This window comes from Nymphalis io, chromosome 20, assembly GCF_905147045.1.
Source record: "Nymphalis io chromosome 20, ilAglIoxx1.1, whole genome shotgun sequence".
Classification (NCBI taxonomy): Eukaryota; Metazoa; Arthropoda; class Insecta; order Lepidoptera; family Nymphalidae; genus Nymphalis; species Nymphalis io.
The window spans coordinates 440569-468315 of NC_065907.1; the positions used below are offsets into that span (position 1 = coordinate 440569).

The 27747-nt window shown below is 37.6% G+C and overlaps 1 protein-coding gene across 1 annotated transcript; it reads right to left on the reverse strand.

The window, feature by feature from the left end:
• Positions 1-12142: 12142 nt before the first annotated feature.
• Positions 12143-25377, reverse strand: LOC126776596 (kinesin-like protein Klp61F). Its single transcript, XM_050499242.1, has 20 exons — positions 25168-25377; positions 23715-23862; positions 22686-22835; positions 22309-22527; positions 21734-21822; positions 20097-20345; positions 19754-20007; positions 18716-18945; positions 18183-18346; positions 17916-18055; positions 17189-17280; positions 16771-16974; positions 16409-16576; positions 15830-16211; positions 15220-15335; positions 14620-14751; positions 13952-14174; positions 13414-13523; positions 12846-13007; positions 12143-12500 (listed from the first exon to the last, which is right to left on the reverse strand). The coding sequence occupies exons 1-20, from the start codon at positions 25230-25232 to the stop codon at positions 12381-12383; spliced, it is 3417 nt and encodes a 1138-aa protein (XP_050355199.1). The 5' UTR covers positions 25233-25377; the 3' UTR covers positions 12143-12380.
• Between the last annotated feature and the right edge of the window lie 2370 nt (positions 25378-27747).

The following is a 27747-nucleotide window of genomic DNA, read 5'->3' on the forward strand; positions in this document are numbered from 1 at the left end:
GGCATTTATCACACTCGGCAGCGAGAGGTCTTCACCGACTAAGGCCGCCAGGGTCAGGCGCTGAGGTCCCCAAGCGGCACACTCCATCAGTGTGGCACGCTGTGTCAGAAGGCGCACCACACTCATGGCAGAAGGGTGTCACCTCCCGCGTCGCTATCCGGTGCAGGTACTTACCGAAACAGCCGTGTCCGGTAAGTACCTGCGTCAGCCTGAATGCGAGTGTGCCGTGACTCCGTTCCATCCAGCGACTCAAGTGGGGGCGGACCGCCTCCACTGTCACTAGGCCTGCCGAGGGGGACCTCAGGTCCTCCTCCCACCTACGAATCAAGGCTCGCTGGGCTAGGGCCCTGACTCGCTCAACCTCCGCCGACCCTGGACGGAACCGGTGCACTTCCGCAAGCACCTCTGCCTGGAGTTCCCAGGGCGGATCGCTCGCGAGAAGTGTCGCTGCCGTCCATGACACCATACGGTACCCACGTATCGCTCTCACCGCTATGACTCTTTGCGGCCTCCGCAGAAGAGCTCTGTTACGAGCGGTGAGAGCATCCACCCAAATGGGTGCACCGTACAACGCCATGGAGCGTACCACGCCAGCGTATAAACGCTGACATGGTGTTTCCGGCCCTCCTACATTCGGTAGGAGGCGGCCCAGAGCAGCAGCAGCGCTTATGAGCTTCGGGCCGAGTTGGACAAAATGCTGCCTGAAGCTCCATCTTCCGTCCAGGATCAGGCCCAGATACCTCATCTGGGCTTGCACCTTAATCACCGTCCCCTGGACGGTGATAGACGCCCCTCAAGGGGGACCCCGACGTGGACCGTGGAATAGGAGGGCCTCTGTTTTTGTGACAGAGACCCTCAAGCCCAGCATCCCAATCCGATCCATCGTGAGCGATACTCCGACCTCGGCCAGGCGGGCCACCTCCTGAAAGGTCTGCCCCGTCGCCGTGATGAGGGTGTCATCCGCGTAGCACAACACCCTCATTCCGGGAAGGATGGGGGCCCTAAGGAGCCAATCGAATCCGACGTTCCACAGGATTGGGCCGAGTACCGACCCCTGTGGAACGCCGCAGCCTACCCAACGCCGGACAAGTCGCCCATCGCCCCCCTTCCAGAGGACCACTCGGTCCCGGAGGTATGCCCCCAACAGCCTTCTGAGGTAGGAAGGCACCCCGTGGTATCGGAGTGAATTGCAACAGGATCCTAGAAACGCGGTCAAAATGCCTCAGTTGCTAAATTTAAAAAAAAATATGTAAAGAAACGCTTGTGTGCTATATAAAACATGACATGATAAATAAAAACAACCCGCTGAGTTCCTTTCACCGGTTCTTCTCAGGGTGGTTTCCAAACCGGTGGTAGTTTCTGATTTGAGTATCAATAAGCAAGTGTAATGCTTCAATGTTGAATAAATGATTTATATTTATTCAACATTATTTTGATTTTTGATTTAATATATGAACATGACTCACTGTTAGCTCCGTGACTCATAATTGCCTCTTTGAAGTCCATAAAAAACTCTACAAGTAAGCTGCCTGTCCCCGACGATTTTGTGGGCTTTGTTATGAGTATTGTTGTGGGCGTTGCGGCCATGATTGTTGTCGTCTCCCTGGTTGCAGATGGCGGTTTCCTAAAAAAGTAATAGTTACATCTTGACTGTCATAAATTCTATAATTTGTAAAAATAATACAGTATTATAATCAATGAAAAATGTAGATATTAGTTGCTAATAGAATTCAATTTATTTAAACAAATTAATATACACCTATCATTTTCCATAAGCTTTTATTATAGAATAATGGTTTAGTCATAAGCATCAGTGGCCTGCCTGCTGGGTGCTTTCAATCATTGTACCGACGACAATTATTACTGATATTCCTATTCAGTAATGCTTAGGAGACAAAACAATATTCCAAACCTTGGTTGTTCGTATGCGAAATAAGGCAGCAAAATACTTCACGAGAACGAGGTGTGTTGCACCTAATTAGTCGATGGTACTTGTGCTTAACTAAGGGAGGTTCAGATATTAAGTCGTACAACTTTGGTGAAAGGGGTAATATATACCATATTTCTTGTGAAGCCAGTGTCCAAATGCAAAGATGTCTAAATCACTAGAAGCATGGCCCATTTGTATGAACAAACTACTTAAATATAAAACACTCAATTTCTCACCTCATATCGCAACAAAATCCTGAGTGGCACTTCGTGTTTCCAATGATTACTCCTTTGCAAAAGGCCCCCATGGCATAGGGCAGACAAATACTTGGACACTCAACCTGTATTGAGTAGAATATTTAAGTAACATATTTAAGCACCAACGACGCAGTCAATAATATATTATACTGATTTGTTGACATATGTACATATTTACTGTTGTGTAAACAAGAAATATTGCATGTCCATTATAAGAAACCTACTTTAACATTGGGAGACTCCCGAAGTGTTTCATTGCGAACCACTTGTTCTGGTGGCTGCTCGTCTTTGTACACGTTCTTGGTGACGACTGGAAATAGACCAATCACATTCAGTCTTTAGCTCTAGCTTATGGAGAAAATATTGGTGAACTCTTCTGTGAAAATTGAAAGTGTCACGATTCATATAATGTCCAAATTCAATATCATAGCGTGAGTGCGTTGGTTACTGCGATATCATTCAGGAATCCTAAATCAAATAAATTACGAATGCCACAAGTTTTATTTTCTTACTTTGATGTATCCACGTATATAACTTCTCATTATATTTAATTAATATTACTATCGATGGTAGGGCCTTGTGCAGGTCCGCGGTAGGAACCCATTTACCCGTTATTCTAATGTAAATGTTTTATTATTTTTTCATCAAGTGACCCAAATGAGATGTTTTACGGTTACCTTACAATTTATAAATTATTTTTTTTTTAATTTATTTTGACGAAGCTATTGATTTGTTTTTTATTTAATCCCTAAACACACATATCTCGTAGAGATTCGTACTTGTCCATTCTCCTGTTTGTATATTCAACAAAAGGTTGAATGACTTGATCACAAAAATATTGTTAGGTATTGTAAACTTATCGTATGTAGAAAATAACTGGGTTCATTCAAATCGGTTACGGATTGTCAATTTTTTTTTCGATCTTTTACATGTTATTAAGAACTAAACTAAGAATGATTTAATTTGCGTTGACTACTTAACATAGAATTATATACTATCAATAGAAAGATTGATGAATATTCGTGTTGTATTTCTGGCACAATGTCTCAAGTTATCTTATTGATTAGATTGAAGAGATTGCTATCCCTTTTAACCTCCATACATACAAAAGAGATGATCAGATGACAGATAGTGTTCTAATAAAATACTTATCGTTCTATTAAGTTAATAAAATGTGTTTAAGAATCTTAATATAAAAAAATTACCTACTGAATATTTCGTTGCACCTAATTAATAGTATCGTAAACAGCGGGCAGGTCGTGCCTAAGACGCCGGAGTCTGTCTAGAAAATCGCCTTTACGTGTCTTTTAGGTATAAGCTTTTACTACAAACGGATACATACAATGTTGCGCTATGACGACAGGTATAATATACGTTATTTAGTTTAGACATACGTGTATATGACTGCCTCGTTGGTCTAGTGGCTTTATGTAAGGCCGCAGACCCGGCGATCCTGGGTTCAATTCCCAGGTCAGGCCAATAAAAAGTTATTGGGTTTTTCTGTCAGAAAATTCTCAGTAGCAGCCCGGAGTCTGGAAGTTGGAAGTGTGTTCACTCCCGTGCGTCGGAAAGCACGTAAAGCGTCCTGCGCCTGAATTCTTTCCAGTTGTGTCGGATTGCCGTCCCATCGGATTATGAGAGTTAGAGAATAGAGAGTGCACCTGTGTTTGCGCACACAGTTGTGCTGTGTAATATCTCCTGCGTAGTTGGCTAATCACTCTTGAGATTGGTCGCCGTGGTCGAAATCGGTCTGGACGACATTATTATATTACGTGTATATGATTGCATGGGATAAATTAATGATTTCTATTCTATGATATTTTAAAAACATTCGATTCTGATAAATCCGCTTTATACCCAAGTCGAATAACGTGATCCGTTTACGTTACGTATAAACGGAACAAGTCTGTTTGCCTGTAGGAAAATGTGCTTTCTAAAAGAATCTATTTTAGGCCCTGTTTTATTTATTATATACATAAGAGAGTTTCCTTGGTAACGATGGTTTGGGTTTTATTGTTTTACTTTTCGACGATGATGTAAGTAATCCATGAATACTAAATTGATATTAAAAATTGGTTTACAACCAATAAACGCTAAAACCCTAAATGTGTATTGTTTGCTGTATACGACAACATTTTGAGCACATAGTTGGCAATAGGACACTTTTTTATAGAATAGGAAGGTGGAAGTTTGGTGGCGCATTAGCAATGTAAGCGATGGTTAACATTACAACGTCAATGTCTATCGGCGTTGGTGACCACTTACCATCAGGTGGCCCATATGCTAGTCTGCCTACCTATACTATAAAAAAAAACATTTATGTCATATGTCTAACCTAGTCTCAGTTCAACAGCAAACTTTCTATTTCTACACAGGAAAGGAGACTTTTGTCTAGCAATTGGACAATTATAGCATGTTACTAATACAACAAACGGACTATTAAATCAATCAATCAATCAACAGCCAATCGTTGTCCACTGCTGAACATAGGCCTCTCCCAAGGTGCGCCAAAGCTCCCTGTCCTCCGCCTTCCGCATCCAGTTGGTGCCCGCCACCTTCTTGAGGTCGTCGGTCCACCTGGCTGGAGGGCGCCCTACGCTGCGCTTGCCGATTCGCGGTCTCCACTCTAGGACTCGTCTGCTCCAACGGCCATCGGTCCTACGACATACGTGACCAGCCCACTGCCACTTCAGCCTGCTAATTTTGCAAGCTATGTCGGTGACTCCGGTTCTTTTCCGGATAATCTCATTTCTGATCTTATCCTTCAAAGATACTCCGAGCATAGCTCGCTCCATAGCACGCTGAGCGACTTTGAATTTGTGGACTAGTCCCGCAGTTAGTGTCCACGTTTCGGCACCGTATGTCATGGCAGGTAAGACGCATTGGTTGAAGACTTTCGTCTTCAAACATTGCGGTATAGACGACTTGAGGACTTGACGAAGGTTGCCAAATGCTGCCCATCCCAAGCGAATTCTTCGATCGGCTTCCTTCTCGAAGTTGTTCCTACCGACTTGTATTATCTGTCCTAGGTAGGTATATTCACTAACAACTTCGAGAGGTTTCCCCTCGACGTATATCGGTCCCGGCACGACATGCCTATTGAACATGACCTTGGTCTTTTCCAAGTTCATACCGAGACCGACACACCGGGAAGACTCGCCTAGGCTACGCAGCATTTCGGTGAGTTGTTCCAGCGACTCTGCTATGATGACGATATCGTCGGCAAATCGAAGGTGTGAGATGTACTCGCCGTTTACATTGACTCCATACCTAGTCCAATCCAGCGTTTTGAAAACGTCTTCCAACGCGTTGGTGAACAGTTTCGGGGATATTACATCCCCCTGTCTCACCCCTCTGCGCAGTTGGATCGCCTTCGTCTTACAGTCCTGGATGTGGACAGTCATTGTAGCGGCGTTGTACAGACATCTCAGTACCTCGATATATCTCCAATCGATATGACATCTCTGCAATGAGTCGAGCACTGCCCAGGTTTCGATGGAGTCGAAGGCTTTCTCGTAGTCCACAAATGCCATACACAGCGGCTGATTGTACTCTTCGGTCTTCTGCACAATCTGCCGAACAGTATGGATGTGGTCCACGGTGCTGTAGCCTGATCGAAAGCCGGCTTGCTCTGGGGGCTGGAACTCGTCAAGTCGTCTGGCGAGACGGTTCGTGACGACTCTTGAGAACAGCTTATACACGTGACTCAGGAGGGAGATTGGTCTGTAGTTTTTCAAGAGGGTTTTATCACCTTTCTTGAAAAACAGTACCACCTCACTCCCGCTCCACGTTTCCGGGGTCTTGCCATGTTGGATGACGGAATTAAAGAGGCTTGCTAGCTCTTTCAGGACCGGAGTCCCGCCTGCCTTAAGCAACTCTGTTGTGATTCCGTCATCTCCCGGAGCTTTGTTGTTTTTAAGCTGTTCTAGAGCCGCCCTAATCTCTCCTTGGTCAACGACCGGGAGCTCCTCGGAGTAATGGCGCATAAGAGGGGCGCGCTGGTCATCAATACTGATTCCCACGGGTTTATCCGATCTTGAAGAGAACAACTGCCCATAAAACCTCTCTACTTCTCCGATAATCTCAGGCCTAGAGGTAACGACCCCACCATTTTCAGTTTTAAGTTTTGTCAGACGCGGCCTCCCAAACTTGCGAGCGAACACTTTCGATCCCCGATTTTGCTCAATCGCAGCCTTGATGGCACGGGTATTGGAGCGTCGGAGATCGCGTCGCGTCAGCGTTTTTATTGTTCGGTTTAAGGCCTTATCTGACAAAAACGATGGTAGTTCTCGTCGTTTTCTCATGAGCTCGAGTGTCTCAGCAGAGAGTTTTGGTGCGTTGTCTCTTCTCTGTGGCGGAAAACACTTGCGGGATGTGTTTTGCAGTATTTTGACCAGCGTGTCGGTTCTCTCATCAATGCTGCTTATGGTTTCCAACGCGGTGAATTGATTTTGAAGTTCCATTTGGAACTTTTCGGAGCCTTGAGCAGCTTGGAGCATGGTAGGTCGGAGAGTAGACCTCATCATTCTCGATCTTTTGGCTTTTAAGTTGATATTTAGAGTGCCTCGAACCAAGCGGTGATCACTTCCGGTATTAAACCTGTTGATCACTGAAACATCTCTAAATATGTGCCTTTTATTCGAAATGATAAAGTCTATCTCGTTCCTTGTCACGTTATCGGGGCTTCGCCAGGTCCACCTCCTCTGAGGCTTCTTTTGAAAGAAAGAATTCATCAAAAAAAGCCCCTGCGCTTCGAGAAAGTTTACCAGCATTTGCCCCCTGTGATTTCTGCAGCCCAAGCCGTAAGGTCCGACTTTCGATTCACCGCTATCTTGTACTCCCACTTTAGCATTAAAGTCTCCCATAACAACATTGTAGTGGGCCCTCGAGGTGTCGTTGAGGGCCTTTGCGATGTCCTCGTACATCGCTTCGACCACATCATCAGAGTATGTCGAAGTTGGCGCATATACCTGTACAACCTTCAGGGAGTACCTGTCGGAAAGTTTTAGGACAAGGTACGCTACCCGATTCGACACACTACTGATTTCCACAATGCTGCTAATGAGATCCTTTTTGACAAGAAAACCGACACCACCCTGGGAGAGGTTATCACCTTCGCGGAAGTAGAGTAAGTTACCGGACTCTAGAGTTATCGTGTCCTCCCCCTGTCTTCGGACTTCAGATAACCCCAGTATATGCCAGTTTATATGACTTAACTCTACTTCTAATTCGGCGAGGTGATGGTCCAGCCTCATCGAGCGTCCATTATACGTTGCCATTTTCAGTCGTTTTATACGGTAGCCTGCCGTGAACCGGTGATTCTTAGCACCCCCTGCCCTGCCGATACCGCGACCGCTACCTTGGTCGGGCCTAGCGGGCTTGCCGGTAACTGGGGGCCTTTTTTTGGGCGCATCTGCCATTAAGGGAGGGGTTTGCCCATACTCGCCGCGCTGGGCAGGCGTGTTGGCGAGCGCAGTAGGGGGTAAGATGTTTATGGGAGTGGGGACGCTGCTGCCCATCCCCCCTTTTCCCCGTCCCTCAGTCGCCTCTTACGACACCCACGGGATGAGATTGGGGGAGTACTATTCTAAGCCGGTACTCCACGGCACGGACTATTAAATGCAATATTGATATTAAGGTGGCGAAATTACATGACTAGCTTTCTTGACAATTTGTATGTAATATATAAAATAATGTTATATATATTACAGAACAATTCAGCATGATCAATTAAAAATATTGGGTTAAAGTTAATAGTTATAGTTTATCTCGCCTGTTGTTACACTGGCTCACTCGACCAACAAATTGAAATATATAATAATACTTTGTAGTAGTAAATATATTAGCGGTAGCTTGCACAAGGCCTTACGTCCTAAGCTAGTAGGTTCCACCTGATCTAGTTACGGTCGTGAAGGAGTTCAATCTCATTGGACCATGGATGTAAGGAAATAGAGAGTGCACCTGTATTGGTGCACTTTGATAATTTCAGCGCTGGTAGCCAAATTCTTGTAATTAAGCCATGAAAGTGTAACGGCCCACACGGCCTACAGGCCGTGTGAGAAATCCGCCTCTACCCACATATATCTTCCCGGCGTACTAACAAATATATAGATCATAACATGGATTCTAAGATCATCTCTAGGCATTTACTTTTTCTATAAATTAATTGGGCGTATTCCTAACACAGACCTGATTGGGTAGTAGCCACAGAGGACTCATTCTTCGAATATACGAACTGTAAAGTTACCAGTAGCACGAGGGGTACAGGTATGAACGACATGGCGACTGTTCACAATATCACCTCAGAAACAACTGCTTATTATACTGTGCCGTCAGCACATCGCCTTTTTAGTTGTGCTCCATATTTGGCATGACGAAATCATAAAAAAATTATTATTAGATTATTATAATACATTAATCAATCAGTCAGTACAGGGTACTCAAACAATTGTGACGTGTCGTAAATAAAAATATATTATTCCTTCGGCCTTTGAGTATTGGCTAGCCTCATACCTGGATCCGTCTCTCAATAATATACGCCTCAGTATCTCAAGATAGCCTACACGCTAAAATACCATAAGAGTTAAAAGGTAAGGCGTTCATAAAGTCCAATGACCTCGTGCAAAAAATCTCGCAGAAACCTGATCATTACTTCTAAGTAAATATCCTGTAATATTTTTTGCTAGTCTAAGTAACAAGCGATTCATATTTTTAAGCGGTTAATGAACTTTAACTCAACATTTTTTGGTCTGACATGTTAGCACTTTTTAAGAAAGGTGTGAAAAGTAATCACGTCGGGTGCGGTTGTATGTCATTCTGCAAATCTATAATGTTCATTTTATTGTTAACAGTTTATAGAGTCTGCATTTGCCCCACAGCTGGACTACGGTCTCAGTTTTAGATTATTTCACCACTTACCCAATGCAGGTTTTCTCGCAGTTTTCCTTGAGCACCGACCACGAAATGAATTATAAACACAAATTAAGCTCATGATAAGTAGGTATAATATATGTATATCGTTATATACTATTGGCATACCAAATTGGTATTGATTCGGGTTTGAACACGCAAACTTCGGTTAAGATTCATTCATAAACACTCAGCGAAGCCGCGTGTTTTGCTAGTATAAAATAAAACAATGAATATATGTTTAGATATTTATTAAAATAAAATTACATTTAATTTACAGAAATATTAAATTGTTACGTATGCATAAATAATAGTACCTAAATATAATTGTACGAAAAAAAAGATAATAATTATAAGTCAGAAAAATATACACTAGGGCAACACACAGTGTGTGACCAATCACATTTGAAAATTTAAAATTTTTGTGTTTGAAACAATATTATACGACGAAATTCGTTGACAACAAAAATGTTACCAATTTCAATTTTATAAGGGCGCAATAGAAGTAAAAAAGTCAATAGACAAAGTATAGTAACGACAATTACAGCACAGAATCGGTTATATTCGTATTCTTTGCTGCACCGCTGTCTTAAAGCGTCTATTATCGAGCTAATGTCATATTATAAAGATACCATCATTATGCTCCTGCTTCACCTGCGCTAACGTTATTGTGAATTTTAGTGTCCAACTGTAGGGCTATTCTGTAAGAACAAACTCGAAACTCACCGCAGAAAACGGTCGTGAGATGTCAGAAAGTGATATGCGACATTGACCATTATAATCAAAACATTTCAAGAATAAAAATAGTAATAATAGTAGTAGCAGTAGTCAACATACTTAAGAGTTCTTACAGAAAAGCAGTGTTGCGCCATAATCATCGCTATAATAAATATTCTATAAGTCTGTGGCTACAATTACATATATATCCGGTATTAGTTATCTCTAAATGAAGTATTGTATGTAATTTCGCCCTCAAACGTCTAACGGTATTAAGGTAGGCAATATCGCGTTAGGCCAGTAAAGCGATAACTAACGACATTAAACTTTAGTGTGTAGGCCCAGCATTAAAGACATAAAAATCATAGTTTAAGTAATTCGTTTTTCAAAATAAACGCAATTAAATAAAATTTATAATAATTGTCAATCTTTATACTAAGTTAATATAAACTTCATTATGCAATTTTAGTCCATCGTAGTAGTAAAATTTACAATATTTCTTTATTTTTAACAAAGGTTGTCATCAAATAATATTATAAAAAAATATATTTTCTTTCTATTTCAAACTTTTAACCTATTTTTTTTTAATTTATACTAACAAAGTTGAATATCGCCCAAAATAATAGCAAAGTTCATACTCGACCATACGCGATCAAATACTACACACCAATGGCAATAATCATAGGATGGAGATAAACAAACCTTAAATTAACATATTCCATGAGATTCAATTATAGCTCTGCTGTATTATACACTACGAACAGTTGTTGATTAATATATCTTTATTTATTATATAACACAACTGTACTTGACTACTTTTGTGCACTTTAATTTTTCTTTCAAAACGATAACAACTTCGCCGCCATTTAATACCACAGATTATTTAAATCTCGACTATACTCGTTCTGAAATTGGAGTCGCCTATAGCTAATTTATACCTTACTAAAAGTTTATTATTCTAATAAAATCGGTGGAAAATGGAGATGATGCAGTCCATCTTTATTTTTGTAATTATCCCAGTCATATACCGATGGGGATGATTTCAGGCCCAGGAACAAACAGCAGATATAAGAGTGTAAATACTGAAAACTTCCAAATAGCGGTCTGCTAATGGTATGATATAGTTTTGTCAAATAAAAATCTATAAAACTGAGTTGGTGTGCAATACTTTTATTTAAATATTATTACGTAATAATATATATATATATCAATTTCCTAATTAACAATTTATTTTGTAATTATAATTAAATTTCTAGTTTGTGATTAATTTAAAGCATTTAAAAGTGGGCTCGATTCAAATTCTTAAAAAAAAATCGAATCAATTTACCTAACCTAGTGAACCTATTTTTCTTAGTACTACTAATACGCGTGCTGTGCCCGAGTTTCAAATAGTTATTTCTTGTAATTTATTTGTGCAATCTCTACTGAAACTATCTGGACAGTAGAGGGTTATTTCATGAAACACTGACTTAGATAAAACGACTATGTTAGTACGATAGAAAAACGGTTAAACGGTAATAATCACGGTACGATTCTTCTTACGAATTTCTTAGTAAAATTGATCCCAGGTCATTAAAATTACTACATTAGCACACATATTACAAAATTGAATTCATTCATATTATTTATAGGATTCGGATTCTATAATTTTTTTTGGGATAATTATTTTCTTAAACAATATTATTAAATAAAATAATGATATATTGAAATTATACATTATATATTAGTAGTGTAATTTGTACCTTCGGACACTTAGGGCTGCATCTTTGATACTAATCTCTAAAACTAAAAATGTCACCTAAATGACGTCCTTCACGGTCGGTGGATCGAACTCTGCTGACCAAATATGAGTCACTCATATCACTTTAAGACACTTTAGATGTCCATAACTTTCATATTATTTTATAATTAATATAATTCAGTTCATATAAGGTTGTTAAAAATACTAATGATTATAATTTTTTTAACATTTAATTGAATACTGTTTGTAAGTATTCACGTTTTCTAAACAGAGAAAATCTTTATTGATTGACGTTAATTTTATACGTTACAGGCGAGCCTCTTGCTTGCTTTCAGGAACGAAGATTCGAAGCTACGTTCTCTGCGTAAACTTCACTCTTATAATCGTGAGGTGACATGTTTCAATTACATATTTATTTATGACCGAGTGGAATGGATAATTGAAGTGTATACATGTGTTATATTAAAACAGCTTCTATTATAATATTTACAAAATATTAGCGACTTATTGTAAATATAAGGTTTTATAGCTAAAAAAAGAGCGATTAATGTTTTTTTTTTACATTTACGTAAAATGTGTCCAACGAGTAGTTCGCACTATATCACATTGCATTATACATATGTAAGTGTCAATTAATAATCAAAAAAACTTTACTCAGAAACATTGCGACAAAAACATTAGTAATTTTAATATTTTAACTGTTATTATAATCATAGCGTTCAGAACTCCGTCACGCAGAGCAGCGTAGATGATTATATCCTTGCAACCAGTTGCCTGAAGCAAGCGAGCGGCAATAAATTGTGTTTTTATAATGTCTGTGCTGCCGTCAGTCAGCGTTCCTCTCGAACAGCGGCTTCTTGTGCGAAGTGGGCGCCGGCAGCTTGGAAGGCTTCTTGAACGACATCGAGCGGTTCACATTCTCCTTACCCTGTTGATCTTGTTGTCGCTGTGAATTTAAAAAATTCAATTTTAAATATCATACCGATAAGAAGAGAATAACCAATTTGCACAGTGTGTGTATAAACACAGATTCACTCTCATAATCCGATGGGCCGGCAATCCGATACCACCACAAAGTGCAGACACAGGACCAAAGGCTTTACTTGCGCTGTATGAAGCCTCATACAGCGCAAGTAAAGCCATCACCGAGCCCGGTGTAAGCACAACTCCATTCTTGACTCAAGGATTATTTCTAAGACTTAGCATCATTGTAGTACATAATATAGCAGAGCTGTTAGCAAACTGCATGGAATATTAAAAGGACGTATCTAAACAAGTATGCAATACTTACTCGTCTTAAATATATATCTGTCTCGGAGGTACATTTCATGATGGGAGGTTTATGGTTGACAGAATCAGGCGGGGAGGGAGCCGCGAACACGGTAGAGTCCTCGGAGGCGGACGACTCGCTGTCGCTTCGTACTTCGCCCTCGGTCTCCACTAAGATGCAGTCCTCCTTAATGAGATTATAAAGTTTCAATGTTAATACATAGTAAAGTACAGTGTTACAAACAAGTGTATTACTGGATGTTTTTTATTTATTTTAGGAAGACATGCAAGCGGGCCGTCTGATAGACGGAGATAATTTTCGCTCGCATGTAATGTCACTGTTAGAAATATAAATACTATGCATTGTGATTTGTCGTCATTTAAAATGAAATTACGTAATACGTCGTAAGTCAATTGTTTATGAGTTATAGTGTATTATTTATAATGTAATATTTTTAGTGCATTTTTATTTACCAAATTTATAAAGTAATTAAATATCTACAAAAAAACAAAAGAGGACAGAGGACAGTCCGCCCACCGATAACATATAGAAACAAGTCGGTGGTGGTAGTACACAAGGCGGCACTCACGTCGTCCGCGAGCTGCCGCGCGGCGCGGTAGGCGGCCAGCGCGCGCGCGGGCGGCGACGACGCGGCCAGCGCGCGCGGGTAGCGGTACTGCGCGCGCAGCGGGGTGCTGCCTGCGGGACGGGATGTGCCGTTCAAGTACACAAATAGTAAAATCATTCGAGTCCATTCGTTTGCTTCCAATAGTTATATATTTTAGTGTTTATGTAAGAATACCGTTTACAACCTTCCACATATGATTAGAGGGCACTGAATAGTCTAATATTGAAATAAAATAACATCAGAGAGCTGACCAGCTGACTCTTTGAATAAACAGATCGATCGTTGAGAGCAGGGCTAGTGGAATGCCATATGCCAGCCACTGAAAAGCTTTCGAGATATCTAAGGATGCCAACGATTGTTTCTCTATAGCTTCGGCCGACAGTGTGTGTCGTTAACGAGATCACCAATCAATAGTTCTGATATCTCCTAAATTTAGGGCTATTACTGAAAGTTTATTTAGAAAACCCCATTAACTTCGGGACAACTAACTAAAACTCACCAGTCGGACAGTATACAGCATAGTCCTGGTTGAGACATCGACTTTCCAGTTCCTCGAGTTGTGTCACCTCCTCGCGCAGCCTGCCGTAAAACTGTTCCATTTCATTTTTCACCGTGGTCAGGGTCTCAGTCTGGGCGATGTAATGGGACTGACTGGCTGATGTGACATTAGTCGCAACTGATGATAACGATGACAGCTCCTCCATAGTAGATGTTGATCTTACCTTAAAGGTTTATAATATTAAATTATCATATACTAGCTTTCTCCAGTGACTCCTTCTTGGTAACTTTTTTATTTGGGGGTTTAAACCTTGACCAGACACCTCTGAATTTCCATGTGTTTTATTTGTGTATAAATTATCTGACACTGGGCGTCTGCCGTCAGCTAGAGCATTATAAAATACTTTAAGTTGTTAGGGGAATGTATATTATGTTATATGTAAGAAAATACAAGCTTGGTCTAGTACATACTTATGTACTCATCTTTTATTATAAATAGTTTCTAAGTCAACATTTTTAAGATAAGTTTAATCATATTTTTTAACATATATATGGTAAATAATTAATAATTTTTAATAGACAGTTACTTTTATTTAACAAACCTCAAATGCCCAGTATAACAATACACTTTAAATAAATTATAGACAAAATATATTAATAAAAACTTACATTTACTTCCTCGACAATGTTATCCACTGTTCGCTGGCACATTTGAGACATAGATTCGAGTATATCATTACATTCATTCACTAGATAGGTTGTTGATTCTTGGTTCTGTTTTATCAAACCTCTTGATTCATCCTATAATTTTAGATACAGAATTACATTATCTATATTTAAATAAGCAAAGACAACAGTTTAGCAAATTTTGTCCCTTTCTGTGTCAAACAATTTTCTTTTTTATTTCTTTAATTATTGCTTATAGTATGTACTCACGTCTAACTTATAATACTGTTCATACTTTATACTGCTATATACAAGCTCCTACGTTTTAAGTACTTAAAATCATAATAAACTTAAATCAATAATGATTAAAGGTAATAAAGCTTCTACTGGTTGGTAATGTACAATGTGCCGAGAATAAATGTAAATGAACAAATATTTCAACTTCTTCATCAATCAAATACATGTAAATATCATATATTCAATAAGATTTGTGTCCTGTATGAAAAATTTATAATCTTGTACAGTAGTTTTACATGTTTTACTAGTTTTTTTTAATAAAGCGATAACTGGTTACTGTAATATATTAAAAGTGAACAAAATTACCTGAATATGTGACTGTGTCTGTTGCAGATTTTGTAATAAATCCGTTTTTATTGTCTCTACCACCTCCAGTGCTCCGTCACGCAAACTGTTTACATTGGATACCATAACTGCATGATCTGCAACAAATACAACATTTATAAATATATAATATGAGTAGTCAGTGCTCCCGAACGCGTGGGGTCCGCAGTTTCAATTCATAAAAAAACTTGGTGCAGGGCTTTGTGCAAGTCTGCTTGGATAGGTACGACCCACTCATCATTTATTTTTTTAAACAGCACTAGTTAGTGCTTTTGTGTTCTGGTTCAAAAGTTGCGTGAACAGGCACAAGTGAGAAATGCCTAACGCATAATGTTGTATTTACAAGGCCAAAGTGTTATTTGTGAAAATAGGTGTTAAATAAACAAAGAAATATTTTGCATCCCGACGTGTTACTAGTATTAACAAATACTAGTAACACGTCGGGATGCAAAATATTTCTTTGGTTTACAACATTTCTCAGATAGCTGAGTGGATAGAGTATGTCTTCGCAGAATAAAACTGGCTACACCGATGATAACAAGCCAAATTAACTCAATATTATTTTTAAATGAAAAATATCAATTATACATACCCTTTTCATAATCGTTTACAAATAATTTAAGGTCGTTCAAACACTTCTCCAACTCATTCTCTTGTTCTAATAGACCTTCATCAATCTGGTCATTCATTTCCTGACTATCTCTTAGCATAACGTTGAGCTCCTCAACATTTTGTTTCTGCTGCTGCTCAAACTTAATCCTCTGATTTTCTATTTCTCTAAGTTTCCGGCTCACACTCTGTTCCAGGAAGGTCCTCTCGGAGGCAATGCGACGTTCGATGCGCTCCTCCAGAAGTCTTCGCTCCTCCTCCGCCCACCGGAGCAGACGCGACTCCCACTCGGCCTTCTCCCTCTCTATGCTCGTCGCCTGCTCGGCCAAGTATTTTTCTGTCAGCTCTCCCTCCTCGGTGATCGCCTTAAATTTTAAACGATACTTTTAAAATCGATCGGAATACGTTTCACTCGAGGACTCTTACGCACACTCGAATTTTCACTCCCCAAGATATATATAAAATGTAACTACTACACTAAAATTCTACCGCAAAGATTGGGCGAGAAGCTCGGCAGGAAGTTTTCCGCAACAAATAAATATCGCACGTAGCGAGTACTGACGTGTATGCGGTGCAGGAACCGCGCCCGGAGCTGCTCCGCCCGCTGGGCGCGCGCGCGGCGCAGGCCCGCGCCCGCGAGCTGCACGCGGCGCGCCGCCTCGCGCGCGGCCGCCGCCTGCGCCGCGCTCGCGTGCTGCAGCCGCGTCAGCTGCGTCACGCCCGACGATTGCTGCGGGCCGAACGTTATTTTCACTCGTTAGGAGAACCCTCGTGACCCAAACGTGCGAGTTTACTGGCGACCTTCGGAGAGTCGACCCCCCCCCCGGTGCCGTCCCGAGATCGGTTCAGTGGTGCCTAGTTATTAAAAAAATACTAGAGTATTGTTGCGAGGCCGACCCGAGGGCAGTATGTTATCGAACTCACCCATTCTGTGAGAAAAACCGTCATATTGGAACTCAGGTCTACTTCGCCGGCCGCCTGCAGGCACGTGAGCACGCACGTCGCCAGCCTATCCAGGATGCTCTTCAGGTGGTCGGCTTTCGCGTGTGTCGTCTCCCGGAATCGAGAGGAGCTCGACTGTGCGGCGGAATTTATTTCACTGTACATGGTGTTTTTTAACGCTGTCATCTGTAAAAACACATATCGGTGAAAAAGTAATATTATACACAGTGCAAGACAACAACACACTGTGACAAAGTTCCGTCCTGATCTCGTAGCACGCGGACTATACTTTAATTATTCAGTCATACCTTAGACAAGCGAATATAAATGTGATAATTGAATATCAGATATACTTTATTATAACATATATGTAAATAAAATTATCATAAATTAAGAATACCTTATTCATGGTCTCCATGGCTTGTTTGACCAAATCGTCAAGTCTTTGTTTACTATGATTTTGTATTTGAGTGCTGTTTTGTGTGTAAGAATCTGTAATATGAAATAAAGTGAAACATAGTAAGTACTTTTTTTTACATGCACATGCATTTCCTTACACATAACCTTCTTGAAATAAAATATTTTTTTCTTATTCAAATACTCTTTATTATAACATGACTGTAATTGTGCCTTTCCCATCCGTTCAGAGCGACAACTTTGGATATAACGCGAACTATAATATTTTTATCAATGTTCGCTGTCATTTCGTGTCAGTTCACTGGCAATAAATTACAAACGGTAAATCGTCGCACTTATATGAAAAGTATTTGTAACAATTATTTATGAAGCAGATACAAAAAGTATATCTTATGTAGAAGATGCAAACATATATTCAAAATATTAAAGCCTTAGAGTTCACATGAGGCTCGGCCGGCCTAAAATTCTCTCAAATCACATCAAATCTAAAATTATATTTTCATGACCGACCTTAGTGATGGTGGACATTCTCGACGGTGACTACTTAACTGCGAAAGAGATATTACAGTGCAGGCGTGAGTGTGCAAGCACAGACCCTTCTTTTCTCTTAACTCCCGAACTGTTACTTAGTATTTATAGATAGAAAAACCCAATAACTACTTTTCGACCCAGAATGATAAAAATGTTAACTAATCATAACAGTATCTTACTCAGAGCTGTCTGGACATTCGCAAGGGCCTGAATGAGAGTCCCGACGAAGTTCTCCGTACCGCCCGTCAAGTTATTCCTATGTTGCGCTGATATCTCACGATATGTTCGCGTTATTTCTAGATTCCTCAATTCCACTCTTCTGCAAAGAAATTAAACGAATTATAAATTGAAGACCATTTTAGAAACTGAATGGCGTACATACTTTTAACCAACCACTCGCTATACAATGTTTATAAGACCATTATTCTTTAACATAATCTACATACTTTCTCTTGTCAATAGAGTCAAGAAGCTTGGCAGCGTCAGTGGAAGCTGCATCAGCAACCTCAAGCAGCTGCTTGGCTTGAGATGATAGCACTTTCTCAGTCTCAAATTGTTTGCTGACGAGGTACCTCTGTTCTTCATAGTGCATTTTTGTAGTTTTTAACATCTGAAATGAGGTTTTAATTGTTTTGTTTAACCTTCAAGGTTTTATTTTAATTCTGGATTAATTGTAAAACTGAAGAAAAATTTTTATATATGAACTTAGTGCATTAACTTGAAACTCAACATACTCAACAACTCATATGAAAACTGAAACTGCTAATCTTAAATGGGAAAACCAAAACTAGAAGAGACTATATAATAAAGTTGGAAGTTGGCATTATATGATCCTGAACCTGAACTCTCTCTGGCTGAGTCAGATAACTGTCCCATCAGATTGCGGCCACCACTGTGCTTGAGTGCCAAGGCCGAAATCAATCAGGATGGCATAATCCTCAAGTTGTTTAAACTTCAGCAAAACACATTAAGGTCTTACATTAGTAGTGTCAGCGAGCATATTTTCCGTGGAGGATAACTTGCTAACTGTCGAGTTCAGTTGCTGCTTGTGCTCCTCTAAAGAGCAGTTGAGCTCCTTGAAGACAGTTTCCATACGCTCACGTTCCTCCTCCATAGCGCGCTTCTTGAGCAGCAACTCTTGTATTTCCTTGCGTTGTTCTTCTTGTTTAAGCGTCATCTCCGCGAATGTCTCATTCGCCAAGTATACACCTAAAAAAATAATGAATTGAATGGCATATCTATGAATGCATAGTATGTAGAATAGTGTTAGGCTTAACCAACCAAAGACTGTGGAGTGTGTGAGGTATGACAATTGCATTTGATTCATACAAATATGCAAAATAATAAAAAAAAGTTACAGTAAAACAGTAACAGTAACAGCCTGTTAATGTCCCACTGCTGGGCTAAGGCCTCCTCTCCCTTTTGAGGAGAAGGTTTGGAGCTTATTCCACCACGCTGCTCCAATGCGGGTTGGTAGAATACACATGTGGCATAATTTCAATGAAATTAGACACATGCAGGTTTCCTCACGATGTTTTCCTTCACCGTCAAGCACGAGATGAATTATAATCACAAATTAAGCACATGAAAATTCAGTGGTGCTTGCCCGGGTTTGAACCCACGATCGTCAGTTAAGATTCGAGCGTTCTAACCACTAGGCCATCGTCTCGGCTATATACAAAATAAAAAAGTTAACATATCACTAAACATCAAATAGTATGAGCATTTAATTATAAGAGACACCATCAAGTACCTCATCCAATTATCTTTATTAATAATAGTTCGCGCGTTTGCGTTGTTAAATGTTTGAATGACTTGATTCAATACTCAAGTAGCAATAAACATATTTAGCATGGATAGGATAAGTGGCATTGTCGCCTAGATATCAACAATTTCATATTTAAAGCCCAAAAAACAATCACAAAATGGATTAAACTGTGTTATGTAATACTGAGATAAAAGTTATTAGTGTGGACATAGGGCAACGTGGTTTATCGGTAAAAAATAAATTGTTTACCATTCTTTTCTCTAGCTGCGTGTAAATCTCTCTTAAGCCGATCAATCTCTTCGGCGTAGTCTTTCAGGATCGCCTTCTTAGTCATCTTCTGGTTGACTTCAGGCTTGTTCTGGATGTTCTTAGCTCGGTTTGCATACTCTAGAGTGCTCATAGTCTCCTCGATGTCTTTGTGCCCGGGCGAGATGGTCGCTATAATAGATGTCTTTGTACGACCGCCCAGAGATTCTTGCAAGATTCGTGTTAATTTTGACTCTCTGAAAGAAACATATTGCCATATCAGGGATTTATACAGACTACTGCTAACCAAGCTTTAGATGCTGTTTGTAATAAACCTTGGACATACCTGTATGGTATATGCGGATGTCTCTCTACGAGCGCGGTGATGACTCTACCAAGCGTCAACAGGGACTGATTAATGTTCACGCACTCCCTAGCCCTCTCTCTCTTCGCAGGGTTATCTGAGCCCGCTTTGCTTATGTTTTCCGAACCGGCCAAATCAACGAGATTTAGCTTTCCAATCTTGACGAGCTCTTCGCCTTCTGGGCTATTTTCCTTCATATGGATGACAATTGTGAACACAGTATGCGAGCGGCTGAAATAAGTTTTGTTAAATAAAATAGTGGTTAATTATAATGTTTTCTCTGCAGTTAAAGACATGTTCAGATCATAATCCAGTACCGAATCTTAGCCAAAAATAAGGTAAACTATTTAACATCAAATTCGACGGCCTTATTTTTAAACGTTGTGTAAAGATAAGCCCCGATTTCTCTTTTTCTATCATAATTGATTTCAAATTTGAAAGGAGACAGCAATGTTTAACTAATTCCCCCTATATATAGGTATAACTTTATGTTAATGTTGACGGCTCTATGTTTAATGTTGTTAATGTTGGCAGACAGACTAAGAGGCCATCTGTCAAGTTGTCCCCGCTATAGGCCAGCGCCCCATAACATTGGCACTGTAAAAAATATTGACAACCCGAATGCAACACCAACCTTGGGAACGAACATCATAAGATGTTATGTCCCTTGGGCCTTAGACAGCTTACTAACGTAAACAGACCAATTGCAGATAGGTATTTGACGCAGTGTATAGTGAAGGGTGATTGAGTATGTTTGTGAATGTGGGTGTTATGGGTCTACATTAAACAAACAGTAGTAGAAAACTTACAAGGGAACTTTGCAAATACCGCCACAGTTCCTGCAATATTACTTTCAATTTATCATTAATTAAATGATCACTGGTTCAGATATATACAAAATATTTAGTTGGCCATCTGAAATAGTTATTTACCATTAGGTAATTAACTATTTCTAACACTGCTAATAATAAAACATGGAATCATATTATAAGACCCCCTCTTCACCAGCTCATTCATTCTTTAGATTGGAACAAAGGCATAGAAAATATTGACATTTATTGGTAAATATATCATAAGTAGGCATTGCTTAATTAGTCTTCACTCTTCAACAAGTAATCATTTTTTTTTTCTGTTATATAGCATATACAGTTAGTTTGGCTAGTGATGTGAAAATATTGTGCGGTGATGATGATGTGACGATGATGTTACCCTTACAGAGACAATGTAAGCAAACAGAAGTGCAATCTCTATTCCTTGACTATCAAATTCGAAATGACCAGAGAGAGTTCAGCTTAACGGCTTTAGATGATTTCTGGGGTACGAAAGGATAAACACAGCTGTGTTCAACAATTAAACTTTATGATACTAGTAAAAATTTCTTGATAGATAAACATTTTATAGTTCCAACCCGGAGATAAACTCAGAACCGCAATCTAAAGCCTTATAAAGTAAAGCTCTCCTCAGGGGGCAAAGTTAATAACGCCCCCCCCGCACTCCTCGCCAAAGGCATATAAAGTAGGCACTAAGCCAACGAGGCAGTTGCGCGTTTATAATATTCGCGAACATCTTCACCTCACTTTAGGGCCACAAACTTAGTAATTGCATTTATTAATTTTTACCTAGATTGAGCATTCATTAGAGTTGAAGCAACTCTCTTCCGTTCTTGCCCTTGAGCCATGATTTTGTAAACCTCATTCTTGTTATAAACCTGAAAAGTAAATAAAAACATATTGTTAACCAACTTCAAAATGGGAGGTAGTAACTTTTAACTCTTTATATATATGTATATTTTATGTATATCTTTATGGCCCTTATTTTATTTGATTGGTATTGGAAATTGTTGTTTTTATTTGAAGAGTGTAATCAGGAAATTTTTATTCACTGATATACAAATAATATAATTTTAATTTAATTAGTAAAAAGGTGTAACTAATTTGTTATGAGCCAATTCTTTTTAGTAGATTCTACATTCACACAGCTTTACACGACACATAAAATTGTAAATAACAATTTAAGTAATAGTCTAATTGAATAAAGTATATTTTGGGTTGACACACTTTTAAACTACAGAAAAAGTATAGCCTATATAGTATAGCTTACAAAACTAAAGACGAAAGCTTACTTAAAAGCTTATATATTTTGTTTATATTATTATTATTATTATTTTTCATTATCTTTTTTTTTATTTACTTACAGTTATCTCTTCCAAGCCATTCACAATATTGGCACCCTTCCTGGTGACGTCTTCATAAATTCTTAACTTGGAGTTGTCTTCCGATGTGGAGAGTAAGTCAAACAGTTCCTCATTGTACAATTCCAAGTATGAGACTCTAACAGTGTACTCTGTGTTCGATATACGTAGCTCATCGAAGATCTGGCTGAGCGCACGAGGAATGATACCAGCGAGGGGATCCTGCATTGACATAACGATTGATAAATATAAACATATAATCTCTTAAATATATAGGTAAATATGAAATTTTAATACTAGCAGATATCAAATTCGATTTAAATATTAACAATAATTTTAATTTGTAAAAAAGTTTAAAAAATATATGAAACTATCCTTACACTCTGCCATGTGGTTTCATCAGCAGCAGCCTCGCCGACCATGGTATGTGTTTTGCCAGTACCAGTCTGACCATATGCAAAAACTGTGCAGTTGTAACCAGCCAACACTTCCTCGATCAATGGACTGACCACTTCTTGGTAAATCTCTACCTGGAATATTAAAAAGAATATATTTCGTAACATAGGATTGTTTATTTATTTAAATAATAATAATCTTTTAAACGAAAATATACTCCACTTAGAAAACAAAAATACTTTGTAATATAATGTTGTATAATGCTAGTAAAATTTCATAATTAATAGAAAGTATATAAAAATCTATTCATCAATCTAAAAATTTACACCAGTAAACCATTTTTTAATTAAATTATTCTAGACTATACATAAAGCTACCAATGTAAATTTGTATAATAATAATAATAATATCCTGGGACATTTTTCACACACGGCCATCTGATCCCAAATTAAGCTTGTACAAAGCTTGTGCTATGGAAACCAGACAACTGATATACTACATATACTACTTTTCTTTTGTAAATACATACTTATATAGATAATTACACCCAGACTCAGGACAAACAGACATGTTCATGCACACAAATGTCTGTCCTGGGTGGGAATCGAACCCACAACCTTCGGCGTGAAAGGCAAGTGTTCTACCAACCACGCCAACCGGCTCATAAATATATGTATAAAATAGTTAACATTCAAAAATATCCATTTAAAAAATTATTATCAATGATATCATATTTTATCTTTCTTACAGGCTCAATGTGTCACCAACCTCAGTAACTAAGAAGTTATTTTGACATATCAGCACTAGCTCACTAACTCTTCAAACCAGAACACTTACTAAGATTTGTTGCTTGGTTGTAGAATATATGATGAGTGGGTGGTATCTACCCAGACAGGATTTCTTAAGCTTATGTTAGACTGACTTAAGCTTATGTTGTTAGTAACTTTAATACCAAGATACAATATTAATACTTATAATATATAAAATAATGTTATTAAATTTAGATGTATTACCTGTTTTGATAGGGGAGGGAATGCTCGGTCAAAGGTGAATCTCTTGGTGTGCATACTCTGCTGTGATTGACGAACAACCACTTCCTTTCCATTTATTACTTCAACAACACCGAGAGACTTGATGTCGCGCTCCCGTTGGTTCAGAGGCCTGGAATTTGAGTGTTGGTCATGGATGAGACAAAATATTGGGAATGACCTTATAAAAACAAAGTAAAAAGGGCACTACATAACAATTGTGTGACAAACGAAGCCAGCTCTGTATAGCCATAAAACACAGCATGGTTTCGCAAATCAGAAAATAATTTACTTGTAAAAATACAAATGAAGTATAAATCAGTCAACTAAAAAATAAATAAGTAAGTATAAACTTCATCCCCCTCCGGCTATATGTATTACTAACCCATTCTCTGTCAATAATGATGACATTATTTCATTTGAAAGTAAATGTATAAATATATTTATTTTAGGAAAACTTTTCCTTTTTTCAGTAAGTTATGTTCGCATCTTACAAATCAGTATGTGTATCCAATAATATGAATGTTTAATGTAATCAATTTATACTGTGAATTTTTTAATGTTAATTTTTTCAAAAATTTCACATTATTTCATGTTATTAATCATGACAGAAAGAGCCAAATTAGTGTTTAACTAAACAATAGCTAAGTAATTTTATAAGTAAGACCATAAATAAAGTATTAAAGGCTTCAATTGTAAATTTTATCAATATAAAACATTACTATATTCGAGTAAGGCCTAGAGAAGAAAAAAGGCCTGTAGGCAGACCATACACCCGATGGTCAGATGGTGTAAAAATATGGTTGGTGCTCAATGGATTAATATTAGCAAAAGATCGTGAGAATTGGCAGTAAGAAGCCTTACGTCCAGCAGTGCTTTAACAAGCAATTTGAATAGTAATATTATAATAGTAAATTAAATTTATCTATGCTAGTTCAGAATGTAGATTCTGCTGAAAATGACCCTAATAAACTTGTTAATCTTTTCCAATAATTACATTACATAGATATTCTAATTAAAAACAATAAAATCATTTATAATTGAAGTCTTAACTAAAGTTACAGAGCAATAAGGTTTTTTATTATTTTACCTATGCCTAAATAAAAAAAACTGTTAATATAAGTAATATTTAGATGGTGTGAATCAGTTACTAGACCTTATAAAACAAGGGACTTTTTAAAGATGTAGGAAGCTCATGGAAATGTTCTAAGATGTTATGAAAGTGGACTAAGGATATGAGTCATTCGGTAAATTAGACGATAAGACCCAAATATAAGTAACAAAAGCTTTTTCGTCACATACTGTTAGTTAAAAATTTCATTTTTACCTTAGGTTTAAACACAATGAATTAACTATGAGAAGAATAACTAGTCGTTAAATTGTTTTAGAAACAATATTGGTTACATAAAATTATAAGTAATTGCTTTTTTATATGCACCTGAGCCTCACGAACACTTGGATATTTTGATTTTTTTCTTTTCTGCACCCTTTTTCGGACGTCATCTTGATATAACACAAATACAAGTCACTAAAGTAATATTTACAATTATTACACAAAATTCTGAATATATTCAACAAAATATCCTTTTAAAACCATTAAAAAAGCTACGATGATTTGAACTTATCACGAGATATTCGTTAGATGTTGGGTGAGTCGTTACAAATCTCCGTTCAAATAAATTCAAATTTTGGCTTTACTTTTGAAGGTGTTGCCATTATTAAAAAACGTAATCGTCTGACATTAATCGTATCTGTTTGGATAGTTTACCCAGCATTTAAATTAACATAAAATATTAATTGGTATTTTTTTTTTCATGTCATATATGTATATTTGTATTATATTGAATATTTTATTAAATAAGTTTTGGTAAATATTTCAAATAGAGATTTCCACGCTTTTATATACGCAAAAGATTATTGAAGAGTGAAATTTAGTTTTATTTTAAGTGGATTATAATAAGCATTTTATCCATTACCTTATTAAATTTTATTATTATATATTCGATTTATATTAAATAATTAAAAATTATTTAACAAAGAAAAAATGGTGTGAGATATTACGATTAAATGATCAATGAATTTGACGATTCATTTGAACGACGACACCTAATGATACCGTTGATAAAAATGTTAAAACAAATAAAATAATTTACATGTAACATCATTGGCAACGATAACAATAAAATTTCGAAGTCAACGAATTTCAGTGCCATCTTTATACAAATTTGTCAATTATTTCCCGCAAAACTTTTTTTGCGTTGCACGAAATAAAGGTTTCATAAATTGCCAGAAAGGCAGTACTGGTATCTACGTAAATCGATATCGATTAATCGATAAATGAATCAATATTTTAAATGCCAAAAACGATAATTTTAAATATGTGTTAAATATAAAACATAGTGTTTTGTTTATAAAAAAATAATTGTTGTTAAATGTATTTTACCTAATAATATTTCGAGATTATAAATGTAATCATTCGATTATGAAGATGTCTCGATTAAAAGTATTAATCTAAAATTACAAGTCAAACTGTAATTTAATAATTGAAAAACTTGTAATTTTATAATTGTCATAATGTGACTTGGAGAGGTTCTCTTAAAGTAATTCTGGTTGATATTGTGATGTTGTAATATTATAATTCTCTATCTCGATAATGTATATTCCGAACTGGTAGTAGTTTTATTTAATTTTCCTCAAAAGACGATTCAACTTTTTCAATTATATTACTGCAAAATTTACAAGTTTTTAAATTTCGATATCTGTAGACCTTTTATATTATTTTATAATATTTAAGCGTAAATTCCAATTAACCGAGTGAGTTTTGTGTACATTTAATCCATTCGTCTTTTGACAGGTATTGTGTATAGTGAATCAAATCCCAATACTCGCCGTATTGGGATTTGATTGTAATTACAACTCTAACTAGATCTAACATTCAATTACATCCGTACGTATTTGTTAATCGTATTTGTTTTTATATTGAGTTTCTGCAGGTATTTTTTAAATGGCTTAGCAATCAAAGTAAGCATGATTTTAAAAAACCAAGACAATAAGTCATCTGATAAAAGAGTGTAGTTTGTCTTCATTGATTACAATGGATGACAATGATAATTAAAAAGTAAGAGTCTGTTAAGTATCCTACTGCTGACAACAATACCAAGTACTGCTGTGTTGAGGTGGAATATCTGATGGTGGTACCTACCCAGACGAACTTGCACAATGCTCTACCACCAGTAAAAATATCATAGAACTAGTTATAGTAATTTATTAATTTACTTACTATATGCTTATTTATTACTTTATACTTTAATTACATACAGCTGCGTGTGTGGGAGGGTTAGGTACCGTATGCATTTTTCTATTCTTTTGACAACGTTTATGTAAAAAAATCACTATGAACAAATATTGTAATGTAATTATAAATAAATAAATAATATTATAACCCTCTCGCGTTTATAATATTTTTTATTTATTTATAATAAAAAGTGCGGCAAAATCTAACGATTTTATTATAATAGGGTGTATTATTGATGTGAACAATGGGCATAAAACTATTCAAGTGTGTGTGTAACTCCAAGGTCTAATTATGGTCATATATTCGTCTTTGTTTCTGTGTATACATGTATATCTGATTTTATATTATAATATATCTGATTTTACCGTCATAAAGCTTTAGCCTCCTTTGTTATCCCAATTTATGATATAAGAAATAAAGTTTTTTTTAATAATAATAATAATAATAACCCCACCGACGTATCTTTACGTTGCCGACGTGGTGGGGCTTGTGCGCCTCAATGTTTCTTAGGGCAATGCCAATAGAGCTACTCATGCTGGATTGGCCTAAGATGAGAAGATAGACCAAGAGAGATACAACCCAAGCCAAGGTGGAACAGCGTATGCCGAGGGTTCCATGACTAAGGGGTTGCTTACTCGTTAGTATGCGAACTTTAGAGACAAGGGGACCTCTAATTTAATTTACCCTTATCACAGTGAATGCAGGGCTCTGCTGTGATTGACT

Excerpts from the sequence above, each read along its gene's own strand:
- LOC126776596 (XM_050499242.1), bottom strand. The coding sequence starts at position 25,232 with ATGACGTCCGAAAAAGGGTGCAGAAAAGAAAAAAATCAAAATATCCAA. Across the intron at positions 17,281-17,915 it reads GAATGTCCAGACAGCTCTGA|ATTCTTACACACAAAACAGC; the intron begins GTAAGATACTGT and ends TTCATATTACAG. Across the intron at positions 13,008-13,413 it reads CGCGGCAGCTCGCGGACGAC|GACTGCATCTTAGTGGAGAC; the intron begins GTGAGTGCCGCC and ends CTCATTAAGGAG.